Consider the following 22588-nt stretch of genomic DNA (forward strand, 5'->3'; position numbering starts at 1 on the left):
CATCCGGTTACGTTAACTTCAGGAACTACTAGTGTGACTCCCTTATTTTTTGAAAAATCATAAAACATGTAATGTGTGAAATTGAATTTCTAGTGTTTGACTAAAGGATTTATAAATTTCACCTGATGTCATGCTTGTTTGAGTTGAAGGAGAAAGCAAGTAATTGCCTACATTGTGAAAGACCGTTATTTAAAGCCAAGAGAAGCTTTTGGGAAACTAGACACTTACATTCTCTTAATGCATGAGAGGCTTTTAAAAAACAAAAATTAAAAAATGTATCATTTGCAGTGTTCAGAAATGATTCAGTGTGTTTTTTCTTGTTTATAAAGGTATTATTCCTCAGCTCTTCTCCCGCCTCAATCACCCAGAAGTTTACGTTCGTCAAAGTATTTGCAACCTACTCTGTCGAGTGGCTCAAGATTCTCCGCATCTCATCCTGTATCCTGCAATAGTGGGAACTATTTCACTTAGCAGTGAATCCCAGGCCTCAGGTAAGGAGGAAAAATCAAAAGTTCAAAAATATTTTAGCCATGTTGAATATACTGGATAAAGTGATATTATTTTTTTTCAGTGACTTTGATACTTTCTATCTTAAGAACTTTGGTATTTTGTAACCTTTCTGAAGCCTTTTATTTTGATTTACCAGTTTGGCAAATAAGTTCTCAATTTTATTGTTAATTATTGGCCAAGTACATGATATAACATGGGATTCTGATATTAAATGAAGTATCACCTGATGTAGGTAATATTTTAACATCCTTTATTTCCATTTTTTTCCAAATGTAGGGAACAAGCTTCCTTCTGCCATTCCTACTTTGCTAGGTAATATTCAAGGAGAAGAACTGTTGGGTGGTGAATGTGATGGAGGGAGCCCCCCAGCTTCCCAAGAAAGCAGTAAGGATGACACAAAGGTTGGATTAAATGAAGATCAAGCAATGATGCAAGACTGTTACAGCAAAATTGTTGAGAAACTCTCTGCTGCAAATCCAACAATGGTATTGCAGGTAAATAAACCAAATGTATGTTACTTGTGCTCTTACTTCGAACCACAAAATACGTACTTTGTGTTACTTGTGTAGGGCTGCTGAAAGCACTTGATGCATCTTAGGTGCTTTTTGGCTGTCATCTTTCTCAAGTTGTTCATATACAATGATTAGTCATACTAATACTTCTTAAAAGTAATTGGATTTTTATTTTATACAGGTTCAGATGCTCGTGGCTGAGCTGCGCAGAGTTACAGTTTTGTGGGATGAACTTTGGTTGGGAGTTTTACTGCAGCAGCACATGTATGTCCTCAGAAGGATTCAACAACTGGAAGATGAAGTCAAGAGGGTCCAAAACAACAACACTCTAAGGAAGTAGGTCTTTTTTTTTTGCATAATTCAAGTAAAAATAGTAACTAAAATTGTTGATAGTGAAGGATATTATCAAAAAAATGATCAAGTGTTGCTCCTAAATTTTACTGTCCTAGCTGCTGCTTTGTAAGCTACTGACCTTATTCAAAAGCATTTTGAAGCTGCATACATCCAGTACTCCAATGAAACAAGAAGCAACAACAGAGTCTGTCTGTGAGCCTGTGCTGGGATTTCATTAGTAATAATGTGTTAGAACCCAATGCGTATTGAGTTGTGGTTTGTGATCCTATAGTTCCCCATTTCCACAGTTTTTCTTATGACTCAGCTGAGATGAGGACAAACATGTTGATGGGTGAGACCTGTTTGGAGTTTACAGTAAATGCACATCGTTGGAGTACACAGAACATCATAATTTGCTTTTGATTTTCAGTGTTGAGCAGGTCTTTATCTGGGTTCTCCTGTGAATGGATTAATGGAAGAAGAAAGCCATTCACTGGACACTTGGCTAAGCTTAAAAACACCTCTTGAATTCTACAGTGAAGTCTGAAATGGGATAGGAGAACAGGGCAATCAGTCATCCTCTTCCCCTTCTTTAGGGTGGGGTACATCTTCAGGAATTCGTAGTTAAAAGCTTTTTTAATAATGATAATTAGTTCCTTAGGATGCTTTAAACTCCCTGGGCTTCTCCTTTAGGTCTCCAGTGGTTTAAAAAAAAAAAAACAACTCAAAAATTTCAGTTTGAAAAACAAACTATGATTCCATGTAACAGTCATTTCATGTGGAAATAAATACTGCTTTCCATTTTAAGATGGTCATTCTTAAAGACCTCATTGTAGAGGGATAATTTTTTGACTCAGTGATCTTGGAGGTCTCTTCCAACCTAGATGATTCTGTGATTCTGTCTCATTTGCACTCTATTTTAATGCTTTGCTTTTGAAGTAACTTGTTTTAATGGAGCTAAAAGGATTTTTATTTTTTAATAGAGAGGAGAAGATAGCAATCATGCGTGAAAAGCATACAGCTCTAATGAAGCCCATTGTATTTGCTTTGGAACATGTACGGAGCATCACTGCAGCTCCTGCGGAAACTCCTCATGAGAAATGGTTTCAGGATAACTACGGAGAAGCAATTGAAAATGCACTAGAGAAACTTAAGAATCCTTTGAATCCTGCTAAACCTGGAAGCAGCTGGCTCCCATTTAAAGAGGTATTATATACGCAGACTAAGAGTATAACGTAGAGATTCTCCACACTATTACTGCAGCATGTGCTTCTTGTATCTCTCCGTAGTATTGTATTGCTATTGTCTTGGCATTTCAAAACTGCTGCCTGAAATTTTGTCTCCTCTGCAATCATCATAGGTATGCTTCACGCTGAAGCACAGTGACTTCTAACTCTATAATGAATGGTACTGATGCCTCGAATGTCTGCCTTATTGCATTTCTCTAGCCAGTGTAATTATTTTACTTTTTAAAATTCTCCATCTTCTGATGTATGGGATCCTGTCAGTAAAAAAGGGCAGTGGGCTTCAGGTTTTTTGGTCAATTACATTATCTTCTTTCTCTTCAGTTCCCTAACAAACTACCACAAATATGTATTTGTGTTGTCCACATGGATATCCATAGCCAACCCGATGTTTTTTAAAAAAAGCCTGATAAAACTTGTTTGCAAACAGACTTCTTTTGTAGTTCCTTCTGCTTTGCAGAACAAGCAGGCGTGCAGATACATAAACAGGATGTTGCTGAAGGTTGCTGTCTTTGTCCACAACTGAAATTCAGGAGCAAACTTCTTGAGGAGTTTGGTTTACTGTGACTTTGGTGCTTATCACTTGCTGCTTAAAGGATGCTTAGATTTTGTCACCTTCATCCTAAGCTATAAATGGATTAATAGGGTGCCAAGGTTGAAAAGCAATTTCAGAAAATCTCCATGCTTTCTGGAAGAGAAAATAAGATGTCTTTTTTTTTCATTTTAATATTAGCTGTTAAGGTTAACCTCAACCTAAATCAAAAACTTTCTTTGTAATAGGTTATGCTAAGTTTGCAGCAAAGAGCACAGAAACGAGCTAGTTATATTTTACGGCTTGAAGAAATCAGTCCTTGGTTGGCTGCCATGATGAACACTGAAATAGCACTCCCTGGAGAAGTATCAACCAGAGACACAGTCACAATTCATAGTGTGGGCAACACCATCACAATTCTGCCTACCAAAACCAAACCTAAAAAGCTGCTTTTCCTTGGTTCAGATGGGAAGAACTATCCTTATCTGTTCAAAGGTAAGAAATTGTTTTTCTCATACAAGTTACTGTTTCTTTTTACAAACGACACAGACCATATTGGAGTTGGAAAGATGCATGGTTGCATCTACCTGCATAATACAGAATAAACGTTTGGTCCATCTGCTCACTCTTCCCTTTGTTCTACCTCATATATATTTATATATTTAAATATATACATATTTAAAGATTTTTGCCTTCCAAAGTTGAAAGTCAGGGTTGTTTCAGATCTTTTTTTCAAGGGTAGCATCAGTGTGTTTTGCCTGCACACTGATTAAAGTATCTGGGCACACTTTTCCAGAAGCTTAAGGTAGCACCCAGAAGAGAATTCTTGAGACTTCTTGCCTTTCCCATGAGGGAAAGACCTATTCACTGTGTTAGTTATTGTGTGTACTGTTCACAGACAGCTGTGATAAACCAATTCTAGTATGTAAATGCTATGTCAACATTTTGGTTTAGGCTGAACAACTCACCCTTAATCTGCCTAATTTATAAAGCTTTTCAGAGTCTGAAATGAAATAGGATTTCAAAAAATACTAAGTTTTGAGCTTCAGGAAAGGTATTCTTCTTGCCTAGAAACTAACTTTTAAATTAAATTAACACAGGTCTGGAAGACTTGCATCTAGATGAAAGAATCATGCAATTCTTATCAATTGTGAACACAATGTTTGCTACCATTAACCGTCAAGAGACACCGAGGTTCCATGCAAGGCACTACTCTGTGACACCTCTGGGAACAAGATCTGGCTTGATCCAGTGGGTGGATGGAGCTACACCTTTGTTTGGTCTTTACAAGCGGTGGCAACAGCGGGAAGCTGCTTTACAAGCACAAAAGGTAATGGCAGTATTCTCTGACATCCAGGACAAATCAGAAGGGCAGCATTTATTCTCATTTGCTTCTGCAATTCTAAACAGCACAGTTTTAAAAGATGTGGGGTTTGTTCACAATTAAGCAGAATGGTTCTGTGTATTTATATCTCTTGGGATTTTACCAGATGTCAAAGAAATTGCGTATATATCTTGTATTACAGTATGTATTACAGTATCTAATATATACTTTTCTGTCATGATAATTCAAGGAGAACTGTTTTCAAACAAATAGTTAAAATTGGTTTAAACTGTTTTAATTTCATATCTCATTCTCCACTCCTTTTCCATTTTCAGTGTAGTTTTTATGGTGGTGTTTCCAAAATTGACCTTGGCAAGAGTAAAGTTAGGCCAAAATGTAGTGTTTTCAGTATCTTGATTTTTTTTTTTTTAACTATTGAACTTGAAAATAATTCTCTGAGCCATAGAAGTCATTGTTGTTAGAGTTTATTTCATGTTATTCTCATGTGGAATGCTGGAAACTTCTCTGTGCTAATGTGAGCTGTGATATGTAAACTAACATTTTTTTAATCTCCTTTAGGCTCAGGATTCTTATCAGACTCCTCAGAATCCTGGAATAGTGCCTAGGCCCAGTGAACTTTACTACAGTAAAATCGGACCTGCTTTAAAGGCTGTTGGGCTTAGTCTTGATGTGTCACGTCGGGACTGGCCCTTGAATGTTATGAGGGCCGTTCTAGAAGAACTGATGGAAGCAACTCCCCCAAATCTCTTAGCTAAAGAGCTCTGGTCATCATGTACTACACCGGATGAATGGTGGAGAGTTACGCAGGTAAGTTACAACAACTATCTGTTGCCTTTTAAAGGTTGTGCTTTGAATGGGATGAGGGGCAACAAAGGCCTGGGATGTGTTCAATCAATTCATGCTTCTGAGTTAGGTGAGCTAGCACTGCTGAAGTTTCAAGTAACGTGAAATGTTGGTAGGAAGTGTTGTAGTTGTACCATCTGGAATAAAAAGTGGGTGTATACCTGATAGCTCTGCAGTATTAAACTAGGTTTATCAGCCTAAGAAATGAAAACTCTTGTAAGATATCAAATAGAAAACAGCTTGGAAAAAGTTGGTTTTGATTTGTCTTACACTTAAAATAATGTTTTAAGATGGTAGTCAGTCCAGTGTGTTGGCAGAGGATTCCCACAAATAATTTTTTCCTGAAACTCTCTTTAAAGTCGTATGCAAGATCCACTGCAGTTATGTCCATGGTTGGCTACATCATTGGTCTTGGAGACAGACATCTGGATAATGTTCTTATAGATATGACTACAGGAGAAGTTGTCCACATAGATTATAATGTTTGCTTTGAAAAAGGTAATTTAAAAAAATGCCTTATGTTATTCTAATAAAAGGTTTCCTTTCCTGGTAATTAAAAGAAACAACTTAAAATTTTATCTTAAAGGGAAAAGCCTTAGGGTACCAGAGAAGGTTCCATTCCGGATGACACACAATATTGAAACAGCACTTGGAGTGACAGGAGTAGAAGGGGTTTTCAGGCTTTCTTGTGAACAGGTAAGCTCAAAAATTTGGAAAAAAAAAAAAAAAAAAAAAAAAAGAGGGCTATCAAATATTGTCTTAGATACCTTTATGTATCAACAGCAGAATGCTTAATAGAAGCCTTGATAACCAGGTTGATTTACCCTTCTGGAATATATACTTGGCTAAATATGCACTTTCATCAAATATAAGTAGTTTGATTAAGATGAACTTGGAAGAAAACGTAATGGCCCAAAACTAGACTGTTCGCTCTATATTCTTTTATGTAAATTCAGTGAATTACTACTACTAAGTAGCTAAAATTATTGGTAAATTTCTGATGATATTCAGGTTTACTAAAAGAATTCAGACGGAATGGAATTTAAGAAGATACTGATTCATGCCACATAAAGGGAATATTTTTTTGAGCTCTAATATAAAGTCTTAGCAAATGCATTCCAGGGCTTGCTTTTTTTCCCTAAAGGTGTTTTCAGTCTTGCTATTATCTTCCTTATTTTCTCATCCATGCTAAGTAGATAAGGTAGCTTTTCATAAGAGTTGTGGCTGTGACAGTTTTCTGTTTTGTGGCTTAGCCTTATAGATGTACTTTTAAAAAAAGGTAGTGGGGGGAGGACAAAAGGGATGTGACATGAGCATGGTTATCTTCTTACTGTTTGACACCAAACGAATAAAGATTAAATGTCTTGAAGTTTTTCAGGACTCTTTTATAAATGTGACAGAAGGTTGTTCTTTTTTTTTTTTTTTTTTTTTAAAGCTCTGAACAAAAGAGTTTTCTTCAAGTGGCTGTTGCTAGAGTTTGTGTGGGAGGCTAGAATGCAAACTTTAGTGTTAGTGATGTTAGTACAGGTTAGTTGTGTTTGTATGTACTGTGGTGCTCTTTCTGTGTTTGAGGTGTTTAGGAATAATTGATGGATATCTGTAGCTATTCAAACATGGTACTTGAAATGCAAAATTCCACTCCTCTGCAAGGATAACTCCAAATCAAATGAGTCTGTTTAAAATACATGGTACAGGTCCTTCATATCATGCGGCGTGGGAGAGAGACTTTGCTTACGTTGCTTGAAGCTTTTGTTTATGATCCTCTGGTGGACTGGACAGCAGGAGGTGAAGCAGGATTTGCAGGAGCTGTCTATGGTGGTGGTGGCCAGCAGGCTGAAAACAAACAAAGCAAAAGAGAAATGGAAAGAGATATTACACGTAGTCTCTTCTCTTCAAGAGTGGCTGAGATAAAGGTGAGTTCGTTAAAATGCTTTTCGATTACATAACTGAAGTAGCCTGTGTGCTCACGCTTGGTTTATTTGTATTTGAGGGTGCTGGAAACAGGTGGTCATTTGTTAGAAGTATTTGACAAAATTTATTGAGCTAAACAGCATTTGTTTTTTAGGGAGGTGCTTGTATGGAACTTGACAGTGTTTAGTTTTCCCTTTTGTGTGCTTAACTATAAAACATGTTTTTTTAATGTTTGGCCTGAGGCTAGGGGTAGAAAAAATAGATGCTTGGAGAGAGCCATCTAAATAATTTCCTTTAAGCTTTAGACCTGTGGCACTGGAGGTAGTCCTAGATGAACTACATCACTGAAGTTAAGTGCTGTCATACATTTTCTCTTACTGTTTGAATTAAGTACAGTTCTCTAAGTTCTGTATCTTGTTTATAGGTTAACTGGTTTAAGAACAGAGATGAAATGCTGGCTGTGCTTCCAAAATTGGACAGTAGTTTAGAAGAGTATCTGAACCTGCAAGAACAGTTGACAGATGTAGAAAAATTGCAAGGAAAACTACTGGAGGAGATAGAATTTCTTGAAGGTGCAGAAGGAGTGGATCATCCCTCTCACACACTTCAGCACAGGTACATTTGAGCTAGGGCTTCTGTTGGAAATCTAATAGTAATGTAGTTGTTAGTTTAGTATGTATTTGTAAGCTAAGTGTTAAAAATATGTGTTTGAAAGAGATTAATAGCTGGATAAAAGCTATTTTTACAGTAAACAAGTTGTTCCTTTTACAGAAGAACTATTAAATCCATTTTCCTGATGAACATTCTTACGTCCTAGACCTTATGTATAATTCCATCAGGATAACCTCTGCCATTCCATGTTGCACATTTGACTCACAAGGCAAGACAGAATATGTTGAAAGCTGGCTACCATTGGATTAACTGCATAGATGCATATTTCAATAAATGCGTTATTGATATATAGTACAAAAGTTCTTGCATTTGTTTGTAATTCTTAACTTTATTCTTCAAGTTTAGTTGAAATTGATCAATGATTTCAAAATTGCATGGAAGTGTACATGCATGTGCAGTTGTTTTGTAGGAACACAATTATTAACAACACTTTTAGGTAATAGATGAGAATGTATTAATTTTCTGGTCAACAAGTTAGTGCAGTATTGTTCAGTATAGTTTTGTATTTAATATATCTAAGTGCTATTTTCTTGTAGTACTTGATTCTTTGGCTTCATTAATTCAGGTATTCTGAGCACACACAATTGCAGACTCAACAAAGAGCTGTCCAGGAAGCAATTCAGGTGAAGTTGAATGAATTTGAGCAGTGGATAACACATTACCAAGCTGCTTTCAATAACTTAGAGGCAACACAACTTGCAAGTCTGCTTCAAGAAATCAGCACGCAAATGGACCTAGGTATAAAGTGGTGGTGGTGGTTTTCTTTGTTTGTCTTAGTGGTTTGAAAAATAACTGGACTTTAATATCAGGAGACTTGGCCTTTAAATTAGAGGATACTCAAAGACTTGTGTATATGAAATGAAAAAATGGAGTGCTTCAAAGACTGATTTAGAGCACTTCAAGGTTTCTCTTCTTAGCTGCCTGAAGCAACTTGTCCATCTTGCCCTAGCTGTACATGAGATTACTCACTTGTGTTGAGATCAAAATTACCAATATGAAATCTTAATTCCTCCTTTACCACAGGTAAAAGACTGTTATTTTTTTAATGATGTTAATGCTTAGTATTTGTATGCTGTAAAACTTGTATGTTTCAAAGATAAGTAAAACCTAATTTTCAAACGTCTGTCTTTACAGGTCCTCCAAGTTATGTACCAGCAACAGCATTTCTGCAAAATGCAGGCCAGGCACATCTAATCAGTCAGTGTGAGCAATTAGAAGGGGAGGTTGGTGCTCTTCTGCAGCAGAGAAGATCTGTTCTACGTGGTTGTCTTGAACAATTGCACAACTATGCAACAGTGGCTCTTCAGTATCCAAAAGCTGTGTTTCAGAAGCACCGAATAGAACAGTGGAAAACTTGGATGGAAGAACTTATCTGTAACATGACAATAGAGCGTTGTCAGGATATCTTTAGGAAGTAAGTTGGCAGAATAACGGATTGTTTGAAGAACTTAATTGTCAAGCTACTTGAGGATTTCAATTTTTCAATTAAATGCTTTTGCAAGGATTAATCTAATTATAAAGCAGAACAAGATTAAGTTGTAATTCTGGAAGTCTGAGGAGAGACAAAAAACTGCATTAAAAATACTGTTCTGGAGTTTAATCTGTCTACCACAGAAAGAAAAACCCAGTGACGTTATCCTGTATTAAACAGGCCTTAGGGTAGTGGTATTTGGGGTTTTTAGGAACTTCAGTATTTAAAAATCACTTAAATCAACTAAAATTTATTTTCCTCTCATGTCAAGCTTTCAAGCATTTTTTTTTCCTCCTGAAGTCAAGGCCAGTTCAGAATTATTACTGGTTAGCTTGCAAGATCTAGATTATGTTCAAGAAACACGTTTATTTCCTATTCCTTACCTTCTGATCCTCCTTTGTCCATATGACTACTGTTTGGCCTCTCCTTGCAAATAATTTTGAAATAAGGTGCACAGTGAATTTATGACAGTGTCACTTCGGTAGCCGTCAACTGCTGTGGTATTTCAGATTTGATATGAAGGAGGTGATATAGTAACTGCTCAGATGTGGAGTATTTTTCTTCCCCATAGAGCAGAATGCAACATGCTAGAGCTTGAGAAGGGCAAATTTTGTCATTGTATTTTTGCTTTACAGGTATGAAATGCAGTACGCTCCTCAGCCACCTCCAAGTATGTGCCAGTTCATAACTGCAACAGAAATGACTCTGCAGCGCTATGCAGCAGATATAAATAGCAGGCTTATCAGGCAGGTGGAGCGTTTGAAACAGGAAGCAGTTACTGTACCTGTCTGTGAAGAGCAGCTGAAAGAAATTGAACGTTGCATAAAAGTTTTCCTCCATGAAAATGGAGAGGAGGGCTCATTGAGCTTAGCAAGTGTTATCATCTCTGCTCTTTGTACGCTGACAAGGTGAGCTGCCCGTTTTGAATTTTTCTGTATGCATTCATGCTTGAGACCCCGTAAAAGGAATATTCATAGCTATGTGGAGAATGCAGTATCAGACAGATCATCTATTATAATCTGTCCAGGCGAAATCTAATGATGGAAGGTGCAGCATCTAGTGCTGGAGAGCAGCTGGTTGACTTAACTTCAAGAGACGGAGCCTGGTTCTTGGAGGAGCTCTGCAGCATGAGTGGGAATGTCACATGCCTTGTGCAGCTGCTGAAGCAGTGTCATCTTGTACCCCAGGACTTGGATATTCCTAACCCAGTTGAAGCATCAGAAGCTGTTCATTTAGCTAATGGAGTATACATCTCACTTCAGGTGATACTTATTTTTCTGTAATATCTTCTTCCCTCATCTTCAACCTTCTAGGCCTTCTAAGCTCTGGAAAGCTTTTTATTATTTTTCCTTGCTTAGTCCAGACAGTTTATCAAATCATGCAGTTAGTAACTTAACTTGCTCACGTTTTCTTTTCTATGGTGCAACTATGTCGTTTTATAAAATTGATTTGCCAAGTGTGATTGGTCTACACACCACTAATCCTCTGCTGAGGATTGCTGTAAGGTATTGCTGCTGTTGCTGTTGAAGTAATTGTTGCTGCATTGTGCAAATGTTAGACCTTTGCGCTAGTTTGGGTTCTAATATGTTGTGGTTAAAATCTGCTGCTAAACTTAAATTTAGAGAGAACAATATCCCTGACTGTTCATGAGGGGGAAAAAAAAAAGACCCTTGACTGACCAACCTCATGTTAGATTGTAGATATTTACTGCAGGTGTAATACTGAATTTAGAAAGCTGTTGCATATGATACTTTTTGAAGAGTGGAGATTTCTTATGTTTTCCTGCTGAATTTCCAACAGGAATTGAACTCAAACTTCCGGCAGATTATTTTTCCTGAAGCGCTTAGGTGCTTAATGAAAGGAGAGTATACTTTAGAAAGTATGCTCCATGAATTAGATAACCTTATTGAACAAACAACTGATGGGGTCCCTTTGCAAACGCTGGTTGAATCTCTTCAAGCCTACTTAAGAAATGCAGCTATGGGTTTAGAGGAAGAAACACATACTCATTACATTGATGTTGCAAGGTAAGTAATTTCGTACTTTTAGTACGAGAGAGAATGAAGACAGTAGAATCATGTTAGTTTGTCTGAATTTGATTGTTTGAAGTGCAGACTTTTCTTGCCCAAAAATACCTTAAGCAAAGTGCAGCATCTAAAATGTGTACGTTTCCTCTGGGTGCATGTACATACATTTATCTACACACATGTATGCATAGATTTTATGGCTAAACAGAGTTTATGGTAAGAGGAGCATTTACATCTACTTAAGATAGACTTTTGAGTTGTTTGGTAATTGACTTTTTCCATAATTTGTAGTTAGGATTTTGCATGAAATCTTTGAGGGATGCTAGAAATAGAAACTGGTCCCTTAGTTTGTGGGAGAAACCTGTGAAAAGGAGAGCTTGTAACTCTGACACTATGCAGCTATGGCATTCTCCTCTCATCTGGAGCTTTGGAGAGCAGCTTTTGCATAATGAATCAGTGACTTAATTTAATAACAAAACAAAAGCCTATGTATCTTACAATGTGGGACAGTACCTTTCTGGGAAAAGTGCTTGCTGGTCAACTGAGCTGATTCAAAAGCTTCCTGCTGAGTTAAAGGAGTGGTCTTGCTGCTTCCTCTGAGACAGTTACAGTGGCTCCATAAGCGGTATAATGAAGTTTGCTATACCAATTGAAAACAATTTATTATTTTCCCTCTAAGTTAATTTTCTTCCTGCTTAACCTGTTGGCAAGCCTGCTCATCTTGGTAGGTGAGGGTCAGAAGTGATATAAGGGAGGGAGAGGATAAGACCATCCTTTCAGGAGTGGTAAGCTGTTAAACCATCTCAGCCATAACCTAAGATCTCATCCTCCACCCTTTTAGCCCATATGTCATTCAGTCTATTATATATGTGTACATTGTCAAAGTCAGTACTTGTTTTTAAGGAAGGAAAGGTAATATTTGCATTATTTAATATTCCTAATTTTTTTTACCATGCTCAGAGGAAGTGTAGACTGTATCCTCTACCTATCATTTGACTTTATAGTTGATTCTTTAATACAGTCCTGTATTACATAACATCCTTGACTGTTCTCACAAGTCCAGCATTAGAACTCATGTGCAGAATCATATGGAAAAGGGGAGGACAAAGAGCCCAGGGAAAAAATCAGCTTAATTCTGAACTGCTCTAGCTGTAGGAACAATGAGTTTGAGAAAATCCTGTTTCTGTTTATTTGTTGGAGACTAAGTAAAAACATGTAATTTTTCCTTCTTTCTTTTAAAAACATCTTTATTTTAAGAGTACTTCATGCGCAGTATGGTGAGCTGATTCAGCCAAGGAATGGTTCTGTTGATGAAACTCCCAAAATGTCAGCTGGTCAGATGCTTTTGGTAGCATTTGATGGAATGTTTGCTCAAGTGGAAACTGCATTTGGTTTATTGATTGAAAAGGTATTGATTTGTTCTTTTTTAAGTACTCTTTAAGCCAGGAGTATTAGAGTTTTATAAATCAGAACTTTTTTTTTCCTTTACATTGCTCAGCTAAACAAGATGGAAATACCTGTTGCTTGGCGTAAGATTGACATAATTAGGGAAGCCCGCAGCACTCAAGTTAACTTCTTTGATGATGACAACAATCGACAAGTTCTAGAGGAAATTTTCTTTCTGAAGAGATTACAAACAATTAAAGAATTCTTCAGACTCTGTGGTACCTTCTCAAAAACATTGTCAGGTAAGTGCATGTTACCAATACGCAGCATCACTTTGTCTACTCTTCATCCCATTTTCTTTAGAGGAGAACACAAAATGAGAGTCACTTATATTGTAACTCCCCTTTCATATATGGCAAGTACCTAGAAGTTAAAAATAAATTCCTGTAATCTTGCTGGTTTTATGTCTGATAATATTTTTCTAGATGCATCCAATGTTTATAACAAAAATGTTTCTTTTCTTCTAAAAGGAATCAGTTCCCTTGAAGACCAGAATGCAGTAAATGGACCTGTACAGATTGTCAATGTGAAAGCCCTTTATAGAAATTCTTGTTTTAGTGAAGACCAAATGGCTAAACCAATCAAGGCTTTTACAGCTGACTTTGTGAGACAGCTTTTAATTGGCCTTCCAAATCAAGCTTTGGGACTTACTTTGTGCAGTTTCATCAGTGCTTTGGGTGTAGATATCATTGCTCAGGTAGAAGCTAAAGACTTTGGAGCAGAAAGCAAAGTTTCTGTGGATGACCTGTGCAAGAAAGCTGTGGAGCACAATATCCAAATTGGCAAGTTCTCGCAGCTGGTGATGAACAGGGCAACAGTATTAGCTAGCTCATATGATACAGCGTGGAAGAAGCATGATCTAGTGCGCAGACTTGAAACTAGTATTTCATCTTGCAAGACCAGTCTTCAGAGAGTGCAGTTGCATATTGCCATGTTCCAGGTAAGACTACACCATGTGTTTATTTCCAGATTGTACCTGTGGAAAATGAGATTTTGTTACTGTGTCTAAGCAGTACAGGAAATATATATTTTGTTGAATGAGCTTTAGAGTATTTTTATGGATTTTATCACACTCAGATTTTAGACTATTCTGTAAATATGTAAGGAGAAGTGTTACAGCTAGTTTCTTTGGAAGACTTCCTGTCTTGTAAGATACAAATGTGAAAATTCTCTTGAAGTGAATACAATTTTTCAGTAACCATTAAGTCTTTTATTAGGAGAAAAAAAGCAATACATTTGCTTTCGTACTAGCAATATTGTCCTATTCCCTCCTGCCTTTTTTTTAATATAGAATATGACTGTAGAGAAGGAGCTTGCTTAAAACAGAGGGTATGTGTTGCTGAATGTCATCTTCTTCCTTTTCTTCTAAGTCTTAATGTGTGAAATCTCTCCTTGCTCCCCTGGTTGCCTCATTACAAAACATAAATAGTAGCAGGACTGATCCTGAAAGCATTGTTCTGAGACTTTAGTTAAATACCATTGTATACCTTGAACTTTATGCTGGTATCCAGTTGTATTGTAATATCAATGATCTTGATTTTATAGTGATTTGTAGGTTAAGGTCAGAGGCTTTGTCCGAGGTGATTACTAAGCCATTTCATAGACTGGTAAGAAAATTTGTCTGTTTTGGTTGTTATGCATCACAAGTAAATTGTTTCCAAATATTGATGATCAAAGAAATGTGAGTAAACAACTCCTATTAAGTTAATGACTGATTAATGGTCATCAGAGTGTCCAAGCAAACAAAACATGGATCACAACTACTTACATAATTAAGTATTCAATGTTTTAAAATTTTAAATGTTCTGGTTCTGTCTTCTGACACCTAATTCTTATAAGAGCATTTTAAAAGGTGTGCCAGAGTACTAGAACTACTGTTTGCTCATTGCAACATACTTTGCTTCACAATTATTGACAGTCAAGTGTTGTTCTTTTTTTCTTAAAGTGGCAACATGAAGATCTCCTTATTAGTCGCCCTCAAGCCATTTCTGTTACTCCTCCACCTCGTTCTGCAATTTTAGCCAGCATGAAGAAGAAACTTCATACACTCAGTCAGATTGAAGCTTCAATCGCAACAGTCCAGGTACGGCTGTTTCTGGGGAGTTTTTTCAGTAGCATGTTGGAGTGTGACTCTAACCATGTGCTTGCTGCAAGATTATCTGCCACCTCTGGATTTTCTTGCTCTCAAAGCACAAATTTGTGGTATTTTCATTGTTTTTTCCAATCTACTTTGTCATGCTCTGATTGTGTAGTGTTGCACTGATTATGTGTACTACTACATTATTTGGTTTTGCTGTCTCCTAATACACAGTATTCTCTCTGGAATACCATTTCATGAGCAAAAACCCTGATACATAAAAAACCACTTGATTCTGAAGGCTGATATGCACCTAGTCTTTGAATATCAGACTTAAGTCATCCTTACTGTTATTTCTGTTGCAATCAAGTGTCAGAAACTTCATTTGTAGGTCCGGGCAAATCGCTTACTCTATTGAGATTTCTGTATGCTCTGGCTTGACTCATCTTTTTAGACTTTCGGATATCAGCAACATAGGTAGTTTAATTGTTTTAAAAATATATATGTATACTGTTTAGCTTGTTGAATTGTAATTTTGATTTTAGTTGTGAAGATCCTTTAATAATTTTTTGAAGTTTATTTGTAAAATAATCTAGGACTCCTTGAATTTTTATCTAATTTTTAATCTAGAAATGTGATTACTCTAACTTGTTTTTGTGTGTTTTCTTTTCTGGCTGGGTAGAATGTAGACAGGTGACTTAATTTCCATAACAATCAAATCCAGTTCTGATGTGTATTGAAAATAAATCTTTAAACAGCATAGGCTAATATTGGTCATTAATGAATGCCTCCGTATTTTAAGTATATGGGTTTGCAAATGTATCTGCTTGTGCTGCATATGCATAATTTCTTTTTAAATTAGTCTTAATATGATATAGTGGATACATATTGATATATGCCTGTGTTTTTTTTTCCTCCCCCATTGCAGGAGAAACTAGCAGCACTTGAAGCAAGTATTGAGCAGCGTTTAAAATGGGCAGGAGGTGCTAATCCTGCACTGGCACCAGTCTTGCAAGATTTTGATGCCACTATTGCTGAAAGAAGAAACCTTGTCCTGAAAGAAAGTCAAAGAGCAAGTCAGGTACTATATGTGTAGTACACACTTGATAAGTGCATTCAATTTCCGTTTCCTATTTGAGATTAACTGATTTATGTAGCAGATACTTTGCCTAATCAGCATTTAAAGAGGAGGCACAGATAACCAAATACTTCTGGGAATCCCACTTTAAAAGCAATGGGAATCATATAAGGGAGAGCTGCCAAGGGGCTGGATTACCCTGAAATGATACTGTTACTGTAACAGAGGGGCTTTACTTCTATATTTAAAATTCTCCTTCCTAAGGATATGGAACAAATACAGTTTGTGTAATATGCAGCTTAACTGGAATGTCTTCTTTCTCACTCTTGCTTTGACTTTCAGGTTACTTTCCTCTGCAGTAATATCATCCATTTTGAAAGTTTACGTACTAGAACAGCAGAAGCCTTAAATCTTGATGCTGCATTATTTGAACTTCTCAAACGCTGTCAACAAATGTGTTCGTTTGCATCACAGTTCAACAGCTCAGTCTCTGACCTGGAGCTTCGGTTACTTCAGAGAGTGGTGAGTAAAAATCAAAACAAAATATGTAGCTCTACAGAATTGCTATAATTAAGAGTTCTCCATGTTGTCTTTCATTTGAAGTTAATATTATGCGTACCTCCTAATGGGTTGTAGATTATGCAGCTATTCCATCACCTGCTAAACACTTGGCAGTGGCACTGACACAGTAATTGAATTTTATCTCTGGATAGAGATACAGAAATATTTCTGTTTATTTTTAGGGCACTGGTCTTGAACATCCTATTGGCAGCTCTGAATGGCTTCACTCAGCTCACAAGCAGTTGACCCAAGAAATATCTACACAGAGAACAGTACAGACAGAGAGAGAACAACAAATAGAAACAGTTTGTGAAACAATTCAGAATCTGGTGGATAGTATTAAAACTGTGCTCACGGGTCATAATAGACAACTTGGAGATGTCAAGCATCTACTGAAAGCTATGGCAAAGGTATGCCTGAAACTTTATTAAACTTTTTGCTCAAAACCATGTCAGTACAGTTGAAGAAAAATAGCACTAGTAACTTTGCTTTTTGAAGTATATAAAAACAGTGAAATGCATTCATGCATGTGGAGTTCAAGACATGATTTTTTTAAAGATTAAATAAATGTTATGAAGCTTTTATTTCTGGAGTTAGGTTAATCGGGTTCTGGTTAAATTAAACCCTTTTTCATCATCTGTTCAAAGATTTTCTTTATGCTTTTAAAATCCTCTTGGCTTTTCATCAGGAAAATAATCATTTTCAAATTTGTTTTGAAATATAGCTACTGAAAGTTATGATTATTTGTAGTCAAATGGCAAACTGATAAGGCTAACAAATGTTCAGTTTCATTCTATTTGCCAAGATATAGCAAGTACTTAATCTTTTTGCACATCTTTGTTGCAGGATGAAGAAGCAGCTTTGGCAGATGGTGAAGATGTTCCCTATGAGAATAGTGTTAGGCAGTTCTTGGGTGAATATAAATCATGGCAAGATAATATTCAGACAGTTCTGTTTACATTAGTTCAGGTTATGGGTCAAGTCCGCAGTCAGGAACATGTTGAAATGCTGCAGGAAATAACTCCCACCTTGAAAGAACTAAAAACACAGAGCCAAAGGTAAGAAAGTCACCTTCTGTCAGCTGAAGACGTTATTTAAATCTATTTGCATATAGCAGAAATGCAACAAGGAGTACATAGTTGGTGGTTGTCTTAAAAATACAGAAATCTTTTTGCTAAGTTTGACTTATAACTTTCATTTTGAGTTTTCAATAACTTTAGTTCCATGTGTTTTTATCGACTCCATTGTGTTTTCTAGTGTCTACAATAATCTAGTGAGTTTTGCATCACCCTTAGTCACGGATACATCAAATGAATGCTCAAGCCCAACATCAGCTGCTACATATCAACCAACCTTTGCTGCAGGTAATATTGAAGAAGTACAAATATTAGGAATTCCTATTAGAGAGGGAATTAACTTTTTATGAGGACTGCATTTCAAAATTTATTAGACTATATAAGCCTATAAAATTCATGTCATTCTGCACCATTTGGTCTTAGTCTTTGAGATCTGGATTTGTTCCACAAAGCCCAGAATACACAGAACCTGTTGTCATATATATAAACTGAACTACAATTCCTGTTGAAGTTATTAAAATGTATAGTGACTTGAGAATTAATCCTGACACCCAACAAATGTATTCGTGTCCAAAATAATTTAATTTCTTTGCAGTTATAAACATGAATAAACTTCCTCTGAAGTACATATTTCTTCCTGTTTAAAAACTTACTCTACTCTGAATATTTGGACTAAACACAAGTTCCTGACTTCTATCAAGAGCAATAACTCCATTTTAGAACTGTATAAAACAATCTAGTTTGAGAGGTTGAAAGATCCCATTAAAACATGCTTAATGAAAATGTTCTGCAGTAGAATAAAACCTCTTGTTTAATTCTGTAAAGTGGAAGAAATTATAAAATAAATTAGAAAATGATAAGAGGGAAGCGGTGCACAGTTTAAACTACACATATAAAGTGCATTTGTTTATGGTGAAGTATTGATAACTGCATTTGGTACACATTTAATTGTGCTTTTTTGTATCTAATATCTATTTTAAATGATTTATTAACTTCCTTCACAGCTGTACGTAGCAATACGGGGCAGAAAACTCAGCCAGAGGTGATGTCACAGAATGCAAGAAAGCTAATTCAGAAAAATCTTGCCACGTCAGCAGATACTCCTCCGAGCACAGTCCCAGGAACTGGCAAAAGTGTTGCCTGTAGTCCCAAAAAGACAGCCAGGGACCCTAAAACAGGAAAAGGTAAATAAAGGAGTACCGTGGGCAACAGCAGCAAAAACTCCTCAGTTGGCTTCTATGCAGGAATGTAAAATTGAATTCTATTTTGTGCCTTTAGCTGTGCAGGAAAGGAATTCATATGCTGTTAGCGTGTGGAAGAGAGTCAAAGCCAAGTTAGAGGGCCGAGATGTGGATCCCAACAGGAGAATGTCTGTTGCTGAACAGGTTAGTTGGAAAGTACCGGTCCTTGCTTTAAATATTTGATAGTAAGTATGTGTGTATGCATGATGAACTATGTCTTAAAGACTGAAATCCTTTTGTGGTCCCTTTAGAGATATTTAAATTTTATTTGGAATTTAAATGCTATTTAAATTCCAAAGCAAGTGAAGGTATGTTTTTCCCATGTATTGCTGCATTTTTATCCAATGTTTTTGTTTCCTGTATCAGATTTATATGATCTAATGAATCTGATAAAATGGTCTTTTGTACACGAGTAAGCTAACATTTGTTACATAGCTCTTGGTAACCAGTGAGTATCAGTTTTGTACAGCTGTGTGAAGGACAAGACTGATCTGTTCACAGGCATAACACAGCAATGCTTCTCTCTGAGAAGTTCTCAGAGGACCCATAAAATTGAGAATGTTGTGACTTTTCAGTATAGGGGTTATGAATGAGATGCTTGATCTCTTTTTGCTCCTCCAGTAGAAATTCTTATTTCTTATCTGGAATACAGAAAGTTATGTAAGTTTACAGCGACTATAGATTTTCTTACTGAAATTTTGTATTTGCAGGGGAAGAAATTTTACAGTAAATGTTAAGATGGCTTAAGCACTATAAAAAAAAAAAAGCATGTTTTAATTACTTGTTTGACCTTTTTAATAGGTTGACTTTGTGATTAAGGAAGCAACTAATCTAGATAACTTGGCTCAGCTGTATGAAGGTTGGACTGCCTGGGTATGAGTAGGGAGAAAGCAGATCAGTCTGGTTCAGCGAGGTCAGACATCCACCAGAATCAACTCGGCCTCAGGCATCCATAGCCGCACCACAGTCGGTGGTGATGCATACTGGGGCTTAATCTGAGGAAACCTAGGAAATCTCGGTGCACTGGGAAGTGAATCCTGCAGGATAGCTGCACTCAGGGATACGCTAAACACAATGGTCTGCAACCCCCAAGGTCAAGGGTGCACGTTCACCGCTTGAACAACACGGTTTGTCTTTCTGCTCTGGAAGAACTGCAAACGTGTCTGGGGGTTAGCTGCAGAAAGAAATCGGGATGCTACAAACCGCAGAGTGATTTGGAACTCAATTCCACCTGACCCTGTGAACAATTCAGGAAACACCGAACCCTGTTCAAAGAAAAACAGAAAAAATGGGGCCATGAAGAAATCACAGCAAGGAAGATTTGATGCATTCAGATTCTTGTTACTCCTGTTGCTTGGCAACAGTGCTGGTTGAGTTGACCAGTTAGTACGGAAAAAGGCTACAAAACGTAAACTTCAGAAATGGACTGAAAGCAAAGAGCTGTATATCAGAAATACGCTGCATTGGAAGAACTTCTGAGATAGAAGAAAAAGCCTTTGTTCTCTTCTCCCTTTTCCTCTTTCCTTTCTTTCTTCCCTCCCAGCCTCTCCTTGCATACACCCCTCTTGGCTTATTCTTGTAGGTTAGGCGTACTTCCAATATACTTTTTATTTCAATCCTTCTACTTCACAGTTTAGTCAAATTAACAACTTAAATTTTGTTTGGTAAACAAATTTTCCAAAAGCACTGAAAATACGGAACATCAATGATTACTTATGAGTTGGATGGTCAAATGCAAAATGTAATTTTGGTTATTTTAAAGTCATTTCTGTGATTCTATTATGTACAGTTTCTCAAAATTGTCACTGTGCATTTAAAAGTAATGAATCCTACAGGCATTTGATTTAATGTGCACTTCCCTCTGCTTGCAGTGTACACTTTTTTGTAATTCAAATTGTCCCTCCAATCTCATTCTACTGTGATTGCTGTAGTTTCTTTCGTACGACGTAGCTAATCCAATGTAATCTTTACCTTTTTAAAAACCAGGATAGAGTATCTAGTAGAGTTTTACATTGTTGATGACAGATAAACAATAAAGTGATGTTCTGGTGGAGGTAGAGTGATACGCTTTTTACTTCACTTTCCTAATACTTTTAGTTCACACTTGTAAATTATAGTGCTTCAGTTCACAGGGGCATACATATAATCCAGGAAATGAAGGACTCTCCAATTTTTTGTTCAACCAGATCTGTAAAAATTTCTGCAAAGTAATTTTGCTTTGCCAGATTGCTTTTATAGATGGTTGTTCAATAATGCATCCATAGCGAATCTTCCACCAAGTTTTTTTCAAATCAGTTCTGCACACCAAGTGTGATTATGATCAGAAAAGTCTCTCTAAAAATGGCATCTTCTTAGATCTATGTCTTGCTTGTCTGAGAGTTGTCTAAAATACTTCTTGCTTCATTTTTTTTTAAGTGGGACACCTTTAGGAAAAGGCAACCTCTTTTTCTTACAGCAAATAAATCTAACAATTCAGTTACAACAACAAAATCTTACAGGTGCTGATAGCTAAAGCAGAAATCCACACTGGCATTCTCAACCAAGATAAATTTGCATAGCTATGTATGAAAAGTGTTTATCTTTTGTAAACTCTGTGAGTTCATTACAGACAGTTGCTGAAGAATGAGGTATGGGAAGATCCTTTATGCCATTTTAGTCACTTTTCAGAGTAAAAGCACACTTTAAATACAGCATTTTTTCAATCAAAATTTAAGTATTAAAGGATTTGAGCCAAGCTCACTACTGGCAACATATTCATTCAATTGAATGGATTTGCAGCAGTTCATCTGAGTAGAAAGTGTGGCTAGTTTCAGATAATACAAATTAACACCAGGCATAAGTAGTAGAAGAACTTGTATTATTTTCATTATTTGCACTATGCTGACTAACTGCTCTGCCTCCTCAGTAGGTCTTAGGATTCAATTTCTACTCTGTTGCCAATTTTTTGTGGATATGCACTTTGAAGTGTAAGAATTTTCAACAGACATATGGCCTTTTTTTTTTTTGCATTCTGATTGCCTGAATAACTCTAGGGAAGTCACAGGCTTTATATTTAACAATACCCTTGCAAATGCATTCCACTGTCCTGAACCCTCTGCCATGCCGAGTATTGCAAGAAAGAAGGTATTGGAATGTTGCCGTGAAGAACATTCATATGCAGAACAAGACACTTTACACTGTTGGTCCTTTTTTACTTTTTCTTCAGTTAAAAATGACCTTATGAACAATCTGTTTGGAGTACCGGAGTAACAAGAGTGTATTATACATGCTGTTTTATTTCTTGGAAGCTGGGGGGAAGGGAGGGGTAATGCACTCACCTGTGGCTCATGTATTATACCTCTGCTATCCAGAAATGAAACACTTGTGTGGAGATGGGTTCTTTACTGCGTAATTTAATAAAATTTTAAAAAATAAAATGTGTATTCATAATTTCCTTATGTCAAACTACTTGTGGTTTTGAAAGTTATGGGGGAGAATAAAATGCTTAATATAAAACAAATCCTAAATTAAAACAGGATTCTACAGAGACTTATATTTGCCTAGCTCACATTGAAGAGACACCTAAACACCTAACATGCTTAGAAGTTAGTGTGACTGTCAGCATTTGTGAGCTGCCATGTTCTTGGTGAAGGGTGACAATATGGCACACTGGTACAGACTTGGTTAAACCTAAAATTTTTCCAAGGAAAATGAGAAAATATCCTATAAG

The 22588-nt window shown here is 36.6% G+C and overlaps 1 protein-coding gene across 3 annotated transcripts in view; it reads left to right on the top strand.

Annotated features, from left to right (window-relative positions):
- SMG1 (SMG1 nonsense mediated mRNA decay associated PI3K related kinase) overlaps nt 1–22282 on the top strand; it is a 66449-nt gene extending 44167 nt beyond the window's left edge. For all 3 annotated transcript variants that reach the window (XM_032197280.1, XM_032197282.1, XM_032197281.1), the window contains 28 exons: nt 330–491; nt 787–1004; nt 1204–1358; nt 2339–2561; nt 3380–3626; nt 4232–4461; nt 5035–5283; nt 5679–5817; nt 5906–6015; nt 7014–7232; nt 7655–7845; nt 8468–8640; nt 9037–9316; nt 10009–10281; nt 10401–10635; nt 11174–11400; nt 12658–12808; nt 12899–13088; nt 13317–13786; nt 14792–14929; nt 15852–16004; nt 16344–16523; nt 16745–16972; nt 17409–17620; nt 17820–17926; nt 18643–18822; nt 18917–19023; nt 19681–22282. In XM_032197280.1, coding sequence (XP_032053171.1) covers nt 330–491; nt 787–1004; nt 1204–1358; nt 2339–2561; nt 3380–3626; nt 4232–4461; nt 5035–5283; nt 5679–5817; nt 5906–6015; nt 7014–7232; nt 7655–7845; nt 8468–8640; nt 9037–9316; nt 10009–10281; nt 10401–10635; nt 11174–11400; nt 12658–12808; nt 12899–13088; nt 13317–13786; nt 14792–14929; nt 15852–16004; nt 16344–16523; nt 16745–16972; nt 17409–17620; nt 17820–17926; nt 18643–18822; nt 18917–19023; nt 19681–19758 — 5525 coding nt within the window. In that variant the 3' untranslated portion in view covers nt 19759–22282. The remainder of the gene's footprint in view (nt 1–329; nt 492–786; nt 1005–1203; nt 1359–2338; nt 2562–3379; nt 3627–4231; nt 4462–5034; nt 5284–5678; nt 5818–5905; nt 6016–7013; nt 7233–7654; nt 7846–8467; nt 8641–9036; nt 9317–10008; nt 10282–10400; nt 10636–11173; nt 11401–12657; nt 12809–12898; nt 13089–13316; nt 13787–14791; nt 14930–15851; nt 16005–16343; nt 16524–16744; nt 16973–17408; nt 17621–17819; nt 17927–18642; nt 18823–18916; nt 19024–19680) is intronic.
- Nucleotides 22283–22588: the final 306 nt, after the last annotated feature.

The sequence above is a fragment of the Aythya fuligula genome, chromosome 15 (genome assembly GCF_009819795.1).
Source record: "Aythya fuligula isolate bAytFul2 chromosome 15, bAytFul2.pri, whole genome shotgun sequence".
Lineage (NCBI taxonomy): Eukaryota > Metazoa > Chordata > Aves > Anseriformes > Anatidae > Aythya > Aythya fuligula.